Consider the following 18,239-nt stretch of genomic DNA (forward strand, 5'->3'; position numbering starts at 1 on the left):
CCTGCAAGTCAAGAATCAAACTACCTCTTCAGCAAGCTGGGTTCCTCCTAGGCAGGCAGCTCACGTGAGCAGCCCGAGAGCCACAGCATCTGCTTAGCTGCTGTGCAGATGCTGGGTGGGGAGCTGCTTGACACCAAAGCGGTGGCCTGTCTCACACAACAGCACACTTTGGCAGCCTAAGTAACAGAAATTCAAGTTGGAGGTTAGACCAAGTCCAAAAAAAGACAAAATACACCAGTTTGGTTCAGTTTAAGGAAACTGGCCTCAGCACCTCTAAATCTGTTACCACATTCTACAGCCAGAATTGGTCTGCAGGAGAGGTGCTCTTAGTTAGATGTTAGTAACCTGCCTCTCAGAAGCTTTGCAATCATAAAAGATTTATACCGAGTTCAGAACCAGCTTTCCTCAGGCAGGGCATCCAAGTCTCTTCAGTGAGTTCTACTTTGAAAGTGCAATACCTCCGCAAGCTCCTCTACCACTTACCCACAAGAGTGCTGCCTCCCCAAGACTGAACAGAGCCTATCCAGCTTTCTAGCAGGGACTGCAGCCAGCACAGCAGCTCCTTGTGCCTGGATGGGTAGTTTAGCTCTAAGAGGGTGAGGAAGACCAAGCAGGGTCTAACTATGCAAATCCTGCTGCATTTCAGACTGAAATCTTCTCTGCTCCACTGCTAGGTATGGTGTGTAGCTGTCTGCCAACAGCCCTTTGCTCAGCACTTCAGTCTTTTGTGCCTTTTGCTGTACATGGGAGAGAGGGCTCAAAGTGGAAGAATACCTGAACAGACCTGAACAAAACTGGTTCAAGTAGGATTGCTTGGGCCTGGGGAGAATAGGGACAAAATCCAAAACTGCAGTTCACCACTGGCAGTAGCGATAGTGAAAATGGTTAAGCGGGCACTGCTTAGAGCATCTTCTACTGCATCACTCAGAGTGAGGATCCCGGGGCTCCCTGCCTGCATTAAAGCTTCCGCTGCTCAGAACTAAAGCGCTCTGTTTCTCACATGCACAGGGAAGGATAGGAGGCAAGAGGATTGAAAGGTGCACAGGAAGGATGTATGCCATACCTCCTCCAGACTGATTTAAGAAGCAAGCTTAAGCTCTGCATAAATTCCTGATAAGAACAGAGTCTCAGTAAAATCAATTCATGTGCAGTGTACTAAGTGGAGTAAAGCTCCAGCACAGAGCTGGGAACAAATCCTCAGACGAATTCTGGATCAGCCCGGCGTGACACAGTGAGGGAGAGCCTGCTCTCTGCCTCTCTCTCCGCAGTGCTTCAAGCACAAATCCAAGGAAAGAATGAATTGCTTTAACCCATCAAGACCCAGAGCTCAAATTCCCCAAAAATGTGCTCATAAAAAAGGTATTAGTGTTTACAGCCTGGCCACAGCTCTGTGGGCATGCTTTGAAAAAAATGGACTCACAAAGTCAAGTATCCAGCAACTGCTTTTCTTTGTCTCGGACATCACTTAATGGCAATGGGAGAACAGTTTGCAGCTCTGGAAGATCACAGGGGATTTCTTAAGATGGCAAGGAATGTCCTGACAGGAGACTTGCAGTTGATCTCTAGTGCACTACGGAGCATTTTTGGTAGTAGTTTTTTTTCCTCTTTTTTTGCTTTTTAGTATTTACACGGTTAAAAAAAAAATATTCTTAACTGATGCACTGGTAATTTTTCGTTTCAGTGAGAGCCCTTGTGTTCAGAGTTAGGATTTGTGCAAGCACATTTGCAAAAATATTTATGGCTGAGTTAGGAAAGAGGGTTAAAGTTAAGAGACAAGCTGTTGGATCTGAGAAGGACCAAAACCACTAAGTTTAAAATTCAAACAGCTACTTTACTATCTATAAAAGGCTTTTGTGGGGTGGGTGTTTTTTTTTTTGCGCAATTGCCAGTTGAATATGCTGTATTGCAGTCAGCTGCCACCGGCGAGGGTCCAGCCATCTCATCCATTTGCTTTTCATCTGTGGTGGCACTACCTGGAAATCATGGAGCTGGAATGGGACTGGTTAGAAGAGGTGGTGGCAGCACTGAGCTGGGAGAATCCACTGTGGCTTGATTCAAGGCTGGTCATAGATCCCCTGCAATAAAAAAAGAAGTAGTTTTAAGCTTCAAAACATACAAAGGTATTGATTTCTGCTATATGTATTTGTTTGCACAGTGAATAAAAAGCAAGTAACAGTTTTGGTGCAGATACTCAAAAGCTTTTCTGCCTCACTACATAAGATAAAGGGGACATCAAACACCTTTGAACAGTGTCTGTTTTTTGCAAAGAGACTGAGAACTAGCTTCAGTCAAGTATATCAACTGGCAGGCAACTGAACTGACTCAATTCCATTTTGAGTTGCACCCATTTCTACAGGAAAACCTGCCAAGCCCAACTACTCACACAACACTTTCAAAGCGGAGCAAAGTGACCAATGATGATTACAATGAGATAACTAATTAAAGCCTTTTATATATTAGTTGCCCCCAGTGTTAGTACTGGTTGAATTTTTTTGTTTGTGGGTTTTTTGAGGCCTAAGTAAACACAAGTCCTTACAATTTAGTTGTATTTAAGTAAACTTGACACTGGCTTGATCATCTAAGTATCAGAAAGGTTTGGCATTGGCTGACCTTCATGAACCCTGGGCCAGACATACCTGAAGTCTTCAGATCCTATTACTTCCGTATAGTACATCACTTTACATTTGTGAGAGGAGACCTGCAGAGATGCTAGTACATCATCCACACGAGGCAGGTTGGTTGTAGCACAGGCAGGCATGCTATGAAATTTCCACTGGAGAATGTAGAAGCCAGGCCACCTGGTCACATGCGATCCCTGGAAGCCGCCACAGCAAAAATCAAAAATTAACTTTGTTAACAAAGATTTGTAGGCTTGAAATTTCTTTTCCAAGCTTAGAAAAACTGCCTACATGCCCAGAATTTTTTCCTCAATGCCAATATTTCAGCTCCTGAGCCAACTGGCAGTGCTGGTCACCTCTCTCCACACAGCATGCTTATAAAAGTTATGACAGAACACCGGCGGTTCCTTCTGCTTTTTGACAGTGTCAAGGGGTCAGGATTTAAATACACCGAAAGGACAAAGTTCTTGTTTAAAACGATATCCATTTTTCCCATTTAGTTTCATTAATGGCTGTCCTTTGAGACTGAGAAGAGTAGTCAAGGCTCCTGCCTCACAGAAAGAGAAAGTGCAGTTCAAGAGGTCACTGCCCATATTTCCAGTTTAACACTTCCAATTAGATGACATAAGGAGCTCCTTTTTCAAAGGCTGTTCGCCTCTTATTTCAAGTCAAAAGGAATAGCAGTGGCAGACTGTGATTGTAAACAGGCTGCATGTAATATCAAACTCGGAAATTAAAGGTTGCAAATGCCATAAAGAAACCTTCAGGAATCTCGGCCATAGGGAGCTCCTTAAGGTGCCTGTTAGAGGGACAAACACACAGAAGCTCAGTCTTAATTTCCAGACTTTCTGTCATTGCTGAGGTAAGACACTACATTATTCTTCAAACACAGCCTGTTTGCTTCAGAAAATAATGGTCAAAATTACAGCACAAAGGATGCCTTGCTACTTTCTGGACGTGCACTACATTCTAGGTGGCTTCCCTATATTCCTTGCTGATCAGTCTCAATCACTCTTAGCCTGATGCAACCCCCCGTCGGAGTAGATCCCATGTAAATACTATCTCCTTTCCCTGCAGCAAGCAGCTAGGAACATAAATGAAATGTCGGCCAAAAGCAAGCAGACAGTCCAGAGCTGAATCACCACTCAGTCATCCATAATGATTGTGAATTAGAACATCTAGTTTTGGACCTAGCTTCCATCTGCTCCCACAGGAGGATTCAGTGGTCTTACCTGCACGCTCTCCCCTTCTTTGCAGATAAGAGGCGACTCCACCATACTGTAATCACGCCCCAGTTGCCAAACTTTGTCTATCAACTGGACGTTGTTCCCACCAGGAGATGTAATACTGTGAGCTCCCAGGGAGTCCTTTTTAGGAGGCTGTGGGGCTCTTTTGGAATGAAAGATGTTAAAAACTATGTCGCCCTTGCACACATCAAAATCCCATGTGATCACAGATGAGGCATCCACAATCTGAATGAGAACCTGAGACAGAAAAGTCATATTAAATAATAGCCATTTGCTCAGTAAAGACAGAAACTCTTACCAGAAAAGACAACAAACCCCACAGGTTTTGCTGCTGGGCTTAATTTAGACTTCTAAAAAGGCAGTGTAGATACAAATTCTCTCCTCATGGAGTGTCCTTATTTTAGCACACGACTTTCAGAAGCTCTTAAGAAGCTTGTGAGAATATCGTTTGTCTTTGCTTAGAAGGATACTGCTTCGAATAGAGTGAAAACCAGTGATATTCTCTAATGACGACAAGATGATAGCAGAAATAGTCACAAACTTCAGCTACTAAAGCATCATTATGCATGAGAAATACAGAAGAACAAGCTGGCAACTAAATAATCAAGTTCTAAACCATTTTCAGTTCAAGAGAAAGAGTCCAGAGCAGAGGGTTAAGATTAAAGAAAAGAAGGGTAGGCTGCAACCTTACCTCATGTGGCGCTCCTTTGAAGACACTTGCAGACTGGTAGATTGTTTCAGTCCAAAGCTTTATGTCTTCGTTTTCCAACTCTTCTGCTGTCCGGTAGAGGGACTTGGGAACCAGCCCACCCTCTGGTACTTCACACTAAAAGCATAAACAGTCATTAAAAAGTATCCCTTCTGCACATCCACACCGTCTCATGCTCTCTGCCTGCTAGCTTCAGAAACAAAACCCTCACAATCAGCAAGTACTCTGAAGAATGAGGTATGAGCAGAGTTTGAAAGTAATTTTATAGCTTGTACATCATACTTACATAAATTTATTTTACAATGATTCAGTTTAGGTGAGTTTTCAGAACTAGGCACCAAAGGAACAGATCTTGTACATACACAACAGCCACCACCACAGAAAATGACTCTGCAAATGCTATGGTTATCCCTCATACTGCCCTATACTGAAGAAAGATGTGAGCCACTGAGGAATCCTGAGGAAAGTGGCAATGGCAACTCAGTCTAAAAAATATAGCCTACAGAGACCTGAAAGATCTGGGGTAGCTAAATTTAAGGATGAAGGATGGTGGGGAGAAACAGTAAGTTTTCAAACAGGTAAACGGATTTTGCAGTCAGGAAGGTAACAGTTTTCAAGTTACAACTGTCTTGACAGCTCAGCACTGGAACTGATTACACAACTTCCCTAAGCAATCACCTTATTTAAGAAGTCTCTAGTAATGACGTTAGAAAACTATCTGATCAGGAGTATGTTCCATGAAAGTGTTTGGGGCAGTAGATGTGTTTGATAACTGAACAAACAGAGAACTGAAAGGATCTTTGAGAAGTCTTTTTTGTTCAAATATCCAGAAGTAAAGAAGAAGGGAAAGTGACTCTATTACTGTCTCTGACCGGCAGGAAGTATTGCAGCAATTTCCTTTCTGATAACACTGACTTTTGCTTACTTCAGCAGTGGATTTTGCCAGCTTCTCAAGCTCCAAATTAGATAGCAGAAATTCTCTCCACTGAAAGCTACTGCTGCAAAAAGCAGCCCACTAGAGAGAAACATACGCTCTACCTCCAACATGTCTAACAGTACTGCATTATAATTTGAGACTGTATTTGAACAGACCTAGATGAATTTTCAAGAATGGTACAGAAATTAACCTAGAAAGCATACCAGGGCAAGCCATTATATTTTAACACAGGTGAGTTCAGAAAAAAAAAAATCATCCAAGTGTTACTGTGATGGAGGCTCCAGAAAATGCCTGAGTTGCATTCCTACACTTCAGTCATACCAGTGAGCCTGTGTCGTCAAAAACGTTATGGAGAAAACAAATCTTACAGTATCATTGAGATGTCAGAATGACAGATTTGATTGACACCCGTAGTCTAGACAGAAAGAAGCTATTAAGGTACACTACAAGGGACTGAGAAATTGCAGTATCCTGCAGTAAAACAATCTTTTTAGTTTGTTGTGGTCAACATGCATATCATGCTAGGAGACCTAGCTGTTTGTTCAGCCCTGCTAGCAGATGGGCCACATATTTCCTTGGGTTCCCCATGGTATCAGTTAGTTTTTAGGTGACAGAGACTCTTCTGATCAGCTGATGGTGACAGCTCTTGCTCAGTGCTGTGCAACCATGCCTGCTTGAACTTGACAGGTAACAGAAACCATGACTTTTAACTGTGCCTGGCTACTTTGATAAGTTATTTGATATTCATTGTATAGAAGTATTGTACTTCTCTTTTTAAAGTGGATCCAGAAGAAAACACTAAGCCTGGAATCCTACATCACAGCTCCCGCCTCCAAACTACATTAGGAATCATTCCGTGCTTTTAGGCTTCTTTGTTTAGAGGAGCAGGGGACTAAAAAGCCCACAAATAAGTTGCTATATGCACTAGTTCATATTCATACCATGCACTCTCCACCAAGAAAATCAGGGATAATTTCTTTATCGATGTAATCCAGCAATCCCCCAGGACCCTGGTAGTCATTTCCAGCATAAATAAGGAATTTCTTTCTAGTGTTGTCATCAATGAATGGACTAACCTACAAATAAAGAAAAACAGACTAGATTAGGCTCCCACATTTTTCTTCAGTGAATTTTGAAGGAATCAGTTTGATCGCATTAAGTGTTACCATCCTTGCTATGCAAAGCTCACACTACAAAGAAGCAGCTAAATTAATCAACTATGTAAGCAAGTTCTTAGGTAGTGTTTTTAAATCCTTTCCAGGAATCCTAGAAAAGAGATGTTTCCAAATGACAACATTTTGTGCTTATAAAGCCTAAGTTCTAAAGTGCTTTTACAAACTACAAGCATGTAGCAGTGTACTGAGAGAGCTGAGGAATGCCTTGAATTGCAAACATACCAGTGTCCAAAGAACTGGGAATACTCGAGGTGCTCTAAGGATTAGAAGACGACCCAAAGTCTCAGGGTAATTAGCTTCAACCACCTCAATGATTCTTAGCAATGCTTTGACACCAGGTCTCCATAAATGCCGCATGTTCAAGCCTTCTAGGTCTACTAGACAGGTCCAAGAGCTAAATTTGAGAAAGACAAAAAGAAAAATAAAAATCTCAATGGCATCAAAATTCTCCTTTCTTATGCAAGTGTCCAATGTACTGAAATGTGTGGACCCTACTGCATGTTTTGGTTTCTTCTATTTTGCCTCCTTGCTTTGCGCTACCTGTAGACCCTGGAGTTTAAGATACTTAGAACAGAAATGTTCTAAGGATCATTAGAATGGAAGAGGCCAAGCATGGTTACAGAATATTTGCAAAAATCACTTTGCACATCATTCATATTCCCCCACGGACATTTCAGACTCCAGGTACAGGTTAGTATGAAGCCAAAAAAGATCCTTTCAACAGCCAGCCCAAATGTTAATTCATTGCTTCTACTGGGAAATCAATTAAGCAGCCACACTGCTATTAAGCAATTTAACATTCATGGTGCAGATTTCCTACTAACACAGGACAGTAAGAGTGCCATTACATGTCAAAGCTAATTCTGTTGTCAGATCTCAGCGAGGGAAGCTTTTTCTATAGGAAGAAGTATGTTCTTAATTCTAAATACTGAGCTCCAGCATATGCTTTAGTTACTTTCCAAGTTCAGGTCTCGCCCTGGGCATGAATTCAAGATTTACAGCTGTGCTGGACCAGCTAGCATCCATGATGCTATGCATTAGGCTTCTGTGAAACAGCAGACACTTCTTTGTTTCACTTTAATATGTAGTCCTTTTGGATTACTTCTACAAATGAAGAGCCAGGAGGCAGCACAATTTCATGGTTACACACATGAAATCCATCTCTTGGATTTGACCTCCCACTGAGAGCTAGGACAGCAAGTTCTTTAACAGGGAAAACATAGGCAGACACACGATGCATCCCTGAACCTTTACAGATTAAGAGGAGGAGTCAGAAATCGGAAAGAGTCCAATCAATGATGTTTTTTTTTCAGGGCCAGTCCTGCATTCATTCCATTTTGCAGTGAACGCTTTCATAAGTGACCCCTACAATGACTTAAAGATGGGGTAGCAAGCCATTTTTGACCAAACTTCACATGAAGTCATGCCAGTACTTGGAAAACTACACCCCAGGTTTCACAGAAGCCTCATGACCTTACCTTGGATCAAGAGTTGAGTAACCACATATAATAAATGGAGAATGCAAACAAGAACTGAGTGTAATGAGCCTTGATACGGACTATGCGTGAACAAGTGACATGAAAACAATACCTGAAACTACTGGAAAGGTTATCCATGATATTATCATGGCCTGGTTTTTTTTTTTTGGCAGCCTGTACCAATGTCCGTCTATAAAATCCCCAAGAAACAGAAATAGGAGTTAGGCTGCATCGCTTTGCAGACATCCAGCAGTAGAAGAGAGTAGAAGCGTAACACTCCCCATGTAGAACCATTATGAGCATGACACCGAGACTGCTGGGGCAGGTGGTGCGTCTCCCTCAGGCTTGACCGTGCAAATTGACTCCAGCAGTAACTGGGGAGGCTCCCAGTTAATTGTAACTGTGCTTGTATCTGCGTGTGAGACACACAGCCTACCCTTTGCTTGTTCCATTTAAGAAACTTTGCTCAGCAGCATCACATTGCCTGGTGTTCCCCCCAGGCACACCATGAAACCAGATAATTACCGAAGAGCAGATCCACTTCTTGTATTTTACCTTATTGGCCTGCCAAATACTTTTGTGTTCTCCTCACATCGCCTCAGACCTTCTTCATTTATTGAAAGAACCTGTACAAGAAAACAGGTTGCTTAGAGAAGACAGTCTTAAGCCCAGTAGATGGGATAAAGAAAAAAAAGTTTTTATATCCGAAGACTAATTAAAACTCCAAGCTCAAACCAACATAAGCTTTTTTTCTTCCAAAGAATGAACTAGCAATCACTACATTCACCCCATTAGTTGATCCTGTTGAAAAATAAATATACCTTTCCATAAAAGCAGTAAAATGTAAACAAGATCCTCCTGAAAACTGAGACCCAGGAGTGATACAGACAAGAAGACTCCCTACACTTCTGCCCCTTTAAGCATTGATTTCCTATTTACTCAGAAATTAAAGCCCCTTTTTAAGTCATAGAAAGTAACCTTGAAACAGAACTAGAACAAACAAACAAAATTTAGTATGTGCCTGGAAATGCCACTGGAAGAGAAAAAAATAAAATCCAGCCCCTGCTTCTAGTGGTTACTATGGAATTCTGCCAGCTTTCTGCTTGGTAACTGAGCAGATCCACAATAACTCAGTCTGAGTGATGCCTTTCGAGAAGGCACAATTACAGGCAAGTACTTTTTCTTTAAAAATATTCTTATCCGTGGAGTACAGGCTTGACAAAATATAAGCATGGCATTTTCTCTTCTGTACAAATGGAGAGACTTAAGTTTGAAGCGCTGCACAAACTGCAGAAGAATCTGTGAAAATGCTAACCAATAACTATAGGAGCTGCCAAGAACTACGCCTTTCCGCCATCAGTTTGCAGTTGGAAAGAATGCAGAAGATCAGCTACCAGGAGCCTTCAGATGTATTCAAAACCAAAAACGGACAGCCAGAGAGTACATCAAAATATCCAGAGCCATGAATGTTCTGGCAGAGGAGGAAATTTCTAAATTAAAATATCACATTGTTAGCAACTCGTTGGCTCCAAAAATACTTACGTATCGAAGCAAGGCCTCTTCCCCAAGAGCTCGCACTAAGCCTTTGGTATCCATCTGTCCCAATCTCAGCACATACAGCGGGCGACCATCTGAATAATGAGAATATATCAACATAACTCTTATTTTTACAGCAATAGACAATTGGAGTGAGCTAGTTATATGCTAAAAATCCACATAGAAAGAAGACATAGTCAGTTCAAACTTTGTTGTACAGCTGGAAGAGGGAGAACCTGGAGCAGATGGCAATATAAACTTTATCCTGTCTAGCTACACCAAAGGATTGCCTGTAAATGAACTGCAAAAGTTTAATGGAGACATCTTGATGCAAAAATAGCTCCCCTATCTGCAAGGAAAGTCCAAAGGACTTCAAGAAGTCCATCAGTACACACAAGATCTTGGTAAACACAATTAAAGAGACAGGACTATAATTAGCTTCCAGGACAGCTAAGACAGGAAAAGCCTCGGTCCATCAGTGTAACTAAAGAGTCACAATGAAGGCTGTAAGCCTTCTATCACGCGTGACGCAGTACTGCTCTGGATAGCTTACAGCAACGTTTTTGGAGAAGTAGCTACACTGAGTTCTGGGAATTAATGAAACACAGTGTTAACCCAGAGACTTACTTTCTGCAGTGTTTGCTGAAATCTCACCTTTCAGCTATGTCATTACATATTATGCGCAGCTGGCACAGAGCCTCACTTATGCAGGTTAAACCTGGTGAGAACAGACTCTGTTCCAGAGATCAGCTTCAGATGGACCCTCTGCATTCAAAGCCTTGCCTTTTCACGGTCATATTGCTGCACCCTAGGGCATCCTGATACTCTCCAGGATACAAAGGCATTAAGCTTAACAACTGCACTAGCTGAACCTGAGAATCAAAGCTTGCATTTCTGGCTCTTCGTAATAGGAGCTAGTTGTCCGAAACAGCTTCCACCCTCCCAAAGCTGTGATGCATTTTTTAAGCTTTGCTCCATCTATTCTAGTATGCAAGCTAAATAATCACAACCTTCTAAAACTGACTATGCTAGGACACAAAATAAAAAAACCCACCAAGCTTCCTACATAAAAATCTCCCTGAAGTCCTGTTGTCTGTTTAGCTTCACTTCCCTCCAACAACTGCAAAGAGAGGTATCAAATTATCATTAAGTCCTTTGGGACCCAAGGAAAGAAACTGTTAAGATATGTTATAAAAAAAACAAAACCCCACACCACAACTGCAGAGTCAAGGCAAGTTATTTATTTAGCAAAGACACTACCCCCATGAAAGTTCACAATATTCTGTATTTTATCAGGTGGTCTAAAAGAAAATGTTATTTTAACATCAGCACTCACTTATCTTGGAATGTACTGTTTAGTTTCTGAAACACAAGACAAAGTGCTATTAAGCTTCATAGCAGGTGTCCCTCCCAGATGCACACGCATCCAAAACCAAACTAATAGTTTACTAACCCTGGTCCACCCAAATGACACATGAAGGAAAGTCTCAACTGACAGTGCTGTATTATCACTGTATATTTTATATTCCATCAGAGCTTTGTGATTTAAAAAAAAAAACAACAAACATTTGACTGAAGCATTCCTGTCAAAATAAAAGCCACTCAGAGGTATAGAAAACTATGCTAATTGCAAGCCAAACCAGTAACTTTTCTTCTTTTGCACTAATAGCTCATTCATTCACACACTTCATAATCACTGCTGCCTTTGCTTTAGCACTAAAAGCTATGCAGAATTCAGCTAGCTTAAATTTGGCACATTTAGTGCATGTAGGAGGAATGGAGCAATACTAGAAAAGAGGGTTTAAAAAAAGAACCTACCACTGCAAAGTTTTAAATTACAGACAATTGCTCAGTTTTGAAATTCTGTTTCCATTATTGACAATCCCATGCTTTACTTGTGAGCGTGCTGCAAAAGAGACCAAAGGAACTGGAAGGGAAGGGAGGGGAGCATGAAGTTCACCACAAGACTGAAGAACTTCTCAGAAAAACATTAAGAAACCCTTTGATGCATTCTGTACCTTTCTACTCACTGGCAGGACCCCATTACGTGCTGTTGACAGAGGAAGTCTTTGCAAAGTAAGGACAAGGAACGGACAGAAATTCAGAGGTTTTTTTCCCTACAATCTTTACAAGCATATTCTCATTTTCCATTTTCTCAGTCTGAGGTCTGTCAAACCCAAAGCAGCAGGCGAGAGCCATTGAAGCTCTTCAGCTTTACAGTGATTAAACTTCTGCTGTGTCCTCCCTGTGTCCTGGCCACTACTGCTGACAGAATCCTGTCCTGTTACAGTTCACTTGTACGCTTCTTGTAACAGGAAGAGCTAGCAAAAACAATGGTGCCTAGTGGGGAAAAGACTAAATCGGAACACAGCCCACAGTAAGAGATCATTTCCTTATCTAAAGAGCCCAGCTTGCCTCGAGCAAGAAATTAATTTCTGTGTATATATTAGCAACAAGATCAGTGCACGATAAAGCAAGCGGAGGGATAGGGGAGAGCGTCAGGCATAGTTGTCCATGTTTTAAAGACCTGGCCACGGCTCACCATACAAAGGGAATTCAGCCAAAGCTTCTCCCCTTCATTAATAAACCTGCTCTATTTGATGTTTTTGCAACATCCCATTTCTCATCGTTAAGCTGACTGCAATGCCAAATAAATATTCATTTATGCCATCAGCAGCCCTCTCCAACATCAGAAGTTGATTAGAAAGATACGCTTATTTACAAACATATTTTAATCACTGAAAGAGAATACTCAGCATTTGCTTAACACCCCTCTAAGCACCTCAGATCATTACAGAAGTGCAATTAATAACTTTAAGCTACTGACAAAGCAGAGCTCTTTAGAGAGTTAAGTATGTTGGTATTAGTCAGAAAGATTAGGACCTAGGAGTCTACCTCCACCAACTAAGAAGCTGGCAACATCCATTTAAATGCATTTAGTACATAACCACCGAGAACTTCTAGTTAACAGAGGGGCAATTATCACCTTTAATTCAGAACATAAAAAGGCTGTCAGATATCCACCCTATAGAGCATACCTTTGTCATGGTGATGCCAGCCACCTGCGTAATAATCTTGGAGTACTTGAGGAGGGTTCCAGGTGTCTAGAATATAGTCTACCTGGTGCTGCTTACGCCATGTCAGCGACTGGCAAAGGATCTCTCTTGCTTTATCAATGTTGAAGTCCCGGGCACGCAGGAATCTTAAAATGTGCTCATCCTTTGGGATCTATTTAAAAAAACCCAAAAAACCCAACAAACAACAAAACCCACAAAACCAATCAAACCTCATTTTGTATTCAAGGTTTGAAAAAGAACAAAAAACCCCCAACAACAGAAGCTGAAAAACATGCAGCCCTGCACCTATGCAAGAGGATGGTACGTAACACGGGAAGTTACTCAAGCAAATCAGTCTGCAACACAACATGGGCCCTGTCAGGTACTGCAGCTATCTTCATATGAGGGATATAAAAATTTCATGAGCTCTAGTGTCATCATTTACACTTGTTTGACCATACTAAGTCAGTCCAATTTAAAGGAACCTAGGGAGGAAACACAGTCTGTATTACATTGCTAAGTAAAAGTAAGCTGAGACATAGATGCAATTCACAAGCCACTGGAAAACCCCCAGCCTTGCCATCAGTGATTTAACTGGCCACATTGCTTCCCTTTCAGTACTGCACTTAGGGACATAGATTTGAGCCAAAACAAACAAATGTAAAAATAAGGCTACTGTAGAACCAGGATGACTTACAAAACCGATGTTATTCCCCTGTGCTGGTTTATTGACATTCTGAGAGGCAGCCACTGGCAAAGTCAGCTGGACAGTCACAATGAACAACTTCTATTGCCATAGTATAGACTTAATTTAGGTTTTGATCACGGAGGGCCACTTAACAGGAACAGTTAGCCACAGGAGGTGTGGTCCACCTTGCATATCGCCCATTCTGAGATAGCGCCACAAGAAACCAACAGTAACTTACTTTGCCCTTGTGCGTCTCCTGGAGCCACTGTCTCAGTCGAATGAGGCAGCTTTCCTGCATTGGTGTCAAGTCACCCAGATACCGCTTGATGTAGTCTGCATCTAGCTTGTCTAAAAGGAGATTGTGCATGGGATTAGAGTCGTCCTGAACCGACCTAGTCACAGTAACAAATGATATCTGAGGTGGAGGAGCAGCTGCTGTTTAATAAAGTTTTTTCGCATCAATGAAAAGATGATCAAAGCAACATACAGTCATCTTAATGGCGAACCAAGAAGATTAATTCTCCTTCTGCAACTAAGAAAGGAGTAAACCCAGACATTTATAAAAGCACTTTGCCAATATATTCAGATTTGTCAATCCACAGCACCATAGGGCTTGCTGCTTCTGGAAATACTTAAGAGAAGCTTTGATCTAAATCTCCCAGTACAAGAATTTTCCCAAATTCCCTTATTAGCAGGGGAAGGAAGATACAACAGAAGACTGTGTCCAAGGAAGCTTCGGCCCTTTTGTCCTCGTTATTCCTGTAGTTATACCCATCCCTGAATTTCAGGGCAAGAAGTAGGCCATCCATTTGCAACCTAATGAACAGCAAAGTGAAGAGCTTTTCCACTCATATCTGATCTTCATTTACTAAAAAAGCTCATCTCATAACAGCCATCCAAGCTATCCCACGTTACTGCTTAGCAAGCCTGCACTTTAACACTGTATGTTACCAAACATAGAGTCAATGAAGATTTTCAGCTGCCCATGAGAAGCAGCACAGTGTTGAGAGTCTCTACAGTACAAAGAATCCCACTAAAACAAGGGAGACCACCATACCATCAGGCGTTCCTGCTGTGGGCTCTGAGGGGCTGCTTGAGGTGTTGAGGATCTCCTTACTGTTCAAGCCCTCCTTTGTGGCAGAGTCTGGTATATTAATAGCAGGTGAAACCGGTCGTCTTGTATGGGATGTACTGCTCTCCAATTTACATGCAACAGGAGGAGTCCAACGAGGAACAAAAGTTATTCCTTCTTCCTCCAGCTGTTTCAGGTAGTATTCTATTATTTCTTTTCCCTTCAAAAAGGAAAATTTACTTCAGCTACTAAAAACACCCATTTAGACACAGAAAGGATCGGTCTGGAAACCCGTTAAGTGGCCAGACCTCTCTTAAAGATTCCACTTGAAAGTACAGACCTACGCACACATGCTGCCCCAGGCTGAAGAGTAAACAGCCCAGCTTCTTGAGCACAGTAGCCCGTTACTTAGCAGCAGCTACATTGTGTTTTGGTAACTTAGAGCCAGGCACCTCCTTCATGGCTGCAAGCTCACCTTTTTAATATTGCTGGTGTACTGCTTCATGGCAATCTTTTCCACTGTGCTTTCAAAACCAAAAAAAGACTTTATATCCAGACTTGCTGACTGTTCAAAACAGGTCCAGTCTTCATTGTCAGGATGAACCTGTTAGTTAAAAGGAGGTCATACAGTTTAGCTACCTATTTAGTATTTTTTTCCTCACAATATTTAAAGTGACTGTTTCCTGTTTTACAGGTTCACATAGTCAAAAACATTCAAGTGGAATTTGCAGTCTTTTGCTTCATTTGCAAAACACGGTTCAGAAAAGGTAACGCTAAAGAACAGAAAGCTGAGAAGCCCTCCCATAGTCCCATGGCTAGCACGGCACATTGCTTTCTTAACAAGAAAGGGGAGAGTGGAGAAATACTAGTGCACCAGCCAAGAGTCAAAGGACTAGCACATTTATACAATTAACACTACTTCATTCTAGGTATCAGCTGTGACTGTCGCGTATCTGTGGAACAGTGTAAAATGTTCTACAGTGAACTTTCTGCTGCTGCAGGTTAGACTGATAGACTGGGGCCAGCTAGCTTGAGCATTTCCAAGCGCTGCAGTCTACACATTTGCAACAGCCACACTGTTGTATGTAAAGAACTAGATGACCTTTAAAGGTCCGTTCCAACCCAAAGATTCTATGATTCTATGACACTGCAATAGATTGTTCTCTCATTGACCTATGAAGCACCTTAGTGTTCTGTAGACTGAAAACTATTTTACTTTGTTCTTCTATAATAAGGCTACAGAAAGAAATGTAAATTTCTCATTCAGTTGGCAGCTGAATAAGCCATCTTAGAGCACTCCCAACCTTCTTCTTAGCTTATAGCTTAGTTTGCTGAGAGATGATCCTGAAACAGAGATGTTACTACTCTGAAGGAAAGCTGTTTTCTAAACTCCCTTCAACTAAAAAAAGGCTTGTCTAAGGAATTTCCAGGCTGGGCTCTGAATTCGTGGTTGTACAAACATCACGGAAGGCTGGACTTCTGAGCATGCAATTGTCCTGATGCCTTAGGGTTCCCCTCCCCCTCATAACATGCTAATATCGACTGGGAACAGTGTCAACACTTTAATGAGACAACTACAGGAAAAAAAACATTTCCCTTCGTTTGCTTCTTCTGCATTGGGGAATGGGGGTACAAGAATAGCTTGTACAGCCTAAACAAGTACAAATCATATTAATAACGTTTAAGAATCTTCCTGTCCCTTCAGAAATTCAATTATAAAATAACTTTAATAAGAATGGACTTTTAAAAACAATTTATTCTTGAATTAAAATTCTGGGTTTATATTTACCTAATAATTTCTTGATCAAGTAAAGCAAGGGCAAGTAGAAGTGTTGTGTTTTGTAGATATTTATGACATGCACTTTTCTGTATAGAATTTCCCCTGTTTAAACAGAGCTTTCACAGAAAAATTGCAGGTGGAAAAGTATTTTTATATGTGCCTTGGAAATAATGGCAGAAATAATAATTAAAAAAATTAATCAGATAATAGCGTCAAGTGGGTTTGACATCCAGTGACGTCTGAACCATGGCTCTCTACACAACAGAAAATGTTATCACCTGCACATAAAAAGAATGCTACAATACAAATAGATCCATTACATTTGCTAGCTTTGATTTCACCTTTAGTATCAATTTGAAGTTTTACTGCTATACGCGTGTGCTGTATGAGCCTGTGAGTATCAGCTAAGCCATTCAGAAAAAAACATGACCAGAGCATAGCAGTGAGCATGCCACCAGACTCCTTTGCATCAGAACACGTTTGCACTGAAGACCAAGAACGATGGAAAGAACTAGGTTAAAACATAGCTGACTTGATGAACATTTGGCTGAGCTGAGCAGAAGGCAAATAAGCTACGCTGAACTTTACTTCAACAGTTCTGTCAGGGTGTCGTCAGCCTCACCAAGCCCCACACTGCTATTACAGACCACAGATTTGCCTAAACAGAGCTGTCAAACACAGCAAATTATGTTGTGTTCTGCGCTCTGAGAAGACACTCAAGCAAGCGGGTGCCAAACTTGTTTCGGTTCTTCAAGCAAGTGTGTTACATTTAACACTAACAACAATTATCACTCACAGCAGTGTGTTGGTTATTTTCTCTTGCAAGGCAAAAGCCAAGAACAACCCAACTCCTGTTTGTAAGTCCTGAAATCTAAACACTGACTTAACTCTACCTGTAGCACCACCGAGAGCCTGTTACTCACTGTGTAACAGCAGTGTTCATTAATAATGACTCTATTAGAGAAGGTTTCATTGTAGGCTTCTATATGCAAAGTCCTTTCTCGTCTGTTCAAAGAATTCTTCTGGACAAAGTAGACATAATCCACTCCTGCAATCTGATGAAGATGACATAGATTCTGTTAAAATACAATATTCATGTGAAAGGATATCCAAAAGTATAAAACAGGCACTTGAAACCTAATCACCTTTTTCAATAGCCGTGGTGCATCTATATCCAGCTTACAGCGTCGTTCAATCACATGGATAGCTCCATCCTCACTCTTGTATTCGTTTACAGTGTCACTGGCTACAAACATAGGGATCAGAGGACATGTAGGGAACCTTCTTTCATATGCCTATAAAGATGGGAAGAGAAGAAAACAAAACTACCATCACAATTAATTCCTGAGGATGTGCCTTCGTTGACAGCACCAGCATTTGGAGGCACAGTGCCCTTCACACCTTTCGTAAAGGGACTGAGCCTTCCCGGATCCCACATTATAGCTGGAAAAAAGTCACGGTGCATTCCAAACAATCCATTTATTAATATGTTCCTAATATAGCCCTTTCCAGGTAAAACAAATTTTAAAACAACACACAAAATACCCCATTTCTCCCCTCCCCCCAAAACGGAAATTGTTCATTACATACAATGACAATCCTCTTGTCAGCAATAACAGGAAAATAAGACCCTCTAGTTCTAAAATACCACAAGACAAAACAATTATGTGCGAGATTAAAAAAACCCACATGCTAATTATCGGTGTTTCACCAAGCTGTCTAGAGGGTTTTCCATACAGATCCCAGAGGTTTAATAAAAACATTTCAAAGCCTGTTTCTTAAGCTAATAGAGCTCTCAAGCTCCCTGTGCACAGAGTATTCATAATGATTTCACTGCACAGGTTATCAGCTTACAATTCTGTCCAACAAAACACAGTAACCCTTTCCAATACAGTGAGGCCGTTTTATACTTCTGAAAATTTAAACTTTTTGCAATAATGCAG

General features: G+C 41.3%; 1 protein-coding gene across 1 annotated transcript in view; it reads right to left on the reverse strand.

Annotated features, from left to right (window-relative positions):
* Window positions 1-1,418: 1,418 nt before the first annotated feature.
* The window catches only part of SEC14L1 (SEC14 like lipid binding 1), a gene marked incomplete at its 5' end in the record, with an annotated part of 39,295 nt that continues 22,474 nt past the window's right edge, over window positions 1,419-18,239 (reverse strand). Inside the window, 14 exons of the mRNA XM_082008316.1 lie at window positions 1,419-2,075; window positions 2,637-2,815; window positions 3,851-4,102; window positions 4,557-4,691; window positions 6,453-6,587; window positions 6,909-7,080; window positions 8,720-8,790; window positions 9,707-9,795; window positions 12,739-12,928; window positions 13,683-13,792; window positions 14,502-14,736; window positions 14,992-15,120; window positions 17,220-17,351; window positions 17,442-17,591. Of these exons, the coding sequence (XP_081864442.1) occupies window positions 1,970-2,075; window positions 2,637-2,815; window positions 3,851-4,102; window positions 4,557-4,691; window positions 6,453-6,587; window positions 6,909-7,080; window positions 8,720-8,790; window positions 9,707-9,795; window positions 12,739-12,928; window positions 13,683-13,792; window positions 14,502-14,736; window positions 14,992-15,120; window positions 17,220-17,351; window positions 17,442-17,591 (2,085 nt within the window). The 3' untranslated portion in view covers window positions 1,419-1,969. The remainder of the gene's footprint in view (window positions 2,076-2,636; window positions 2,816-3,850; window positions 4,103-4,556; window positions 4,692-6,452; window positions 6,588-6,908; window positions 7,081-8,719; window positions 8,791-9,706; window positions 9,796-12,738; window positions 12,929-13,682; window positions 13,793-14,501; window positions 14,737-14,991; window positions 15,121-17,219; window positions 17,352-17,441; window positions 17,592-18,239) is intronic.

The sequence above is a fragment of the Phaethon aethereus genome, assembly GCF_964289735.1.
Source record: "Phaethon aethereus genome assembly, chromosome: 18".
Taxonomy (NCBI): Eukaryota; Metazoa; Chordata; class Aves; order Phaethontiformes; family Phaethontidae; genus Phaethon; species Phaethon aethereus.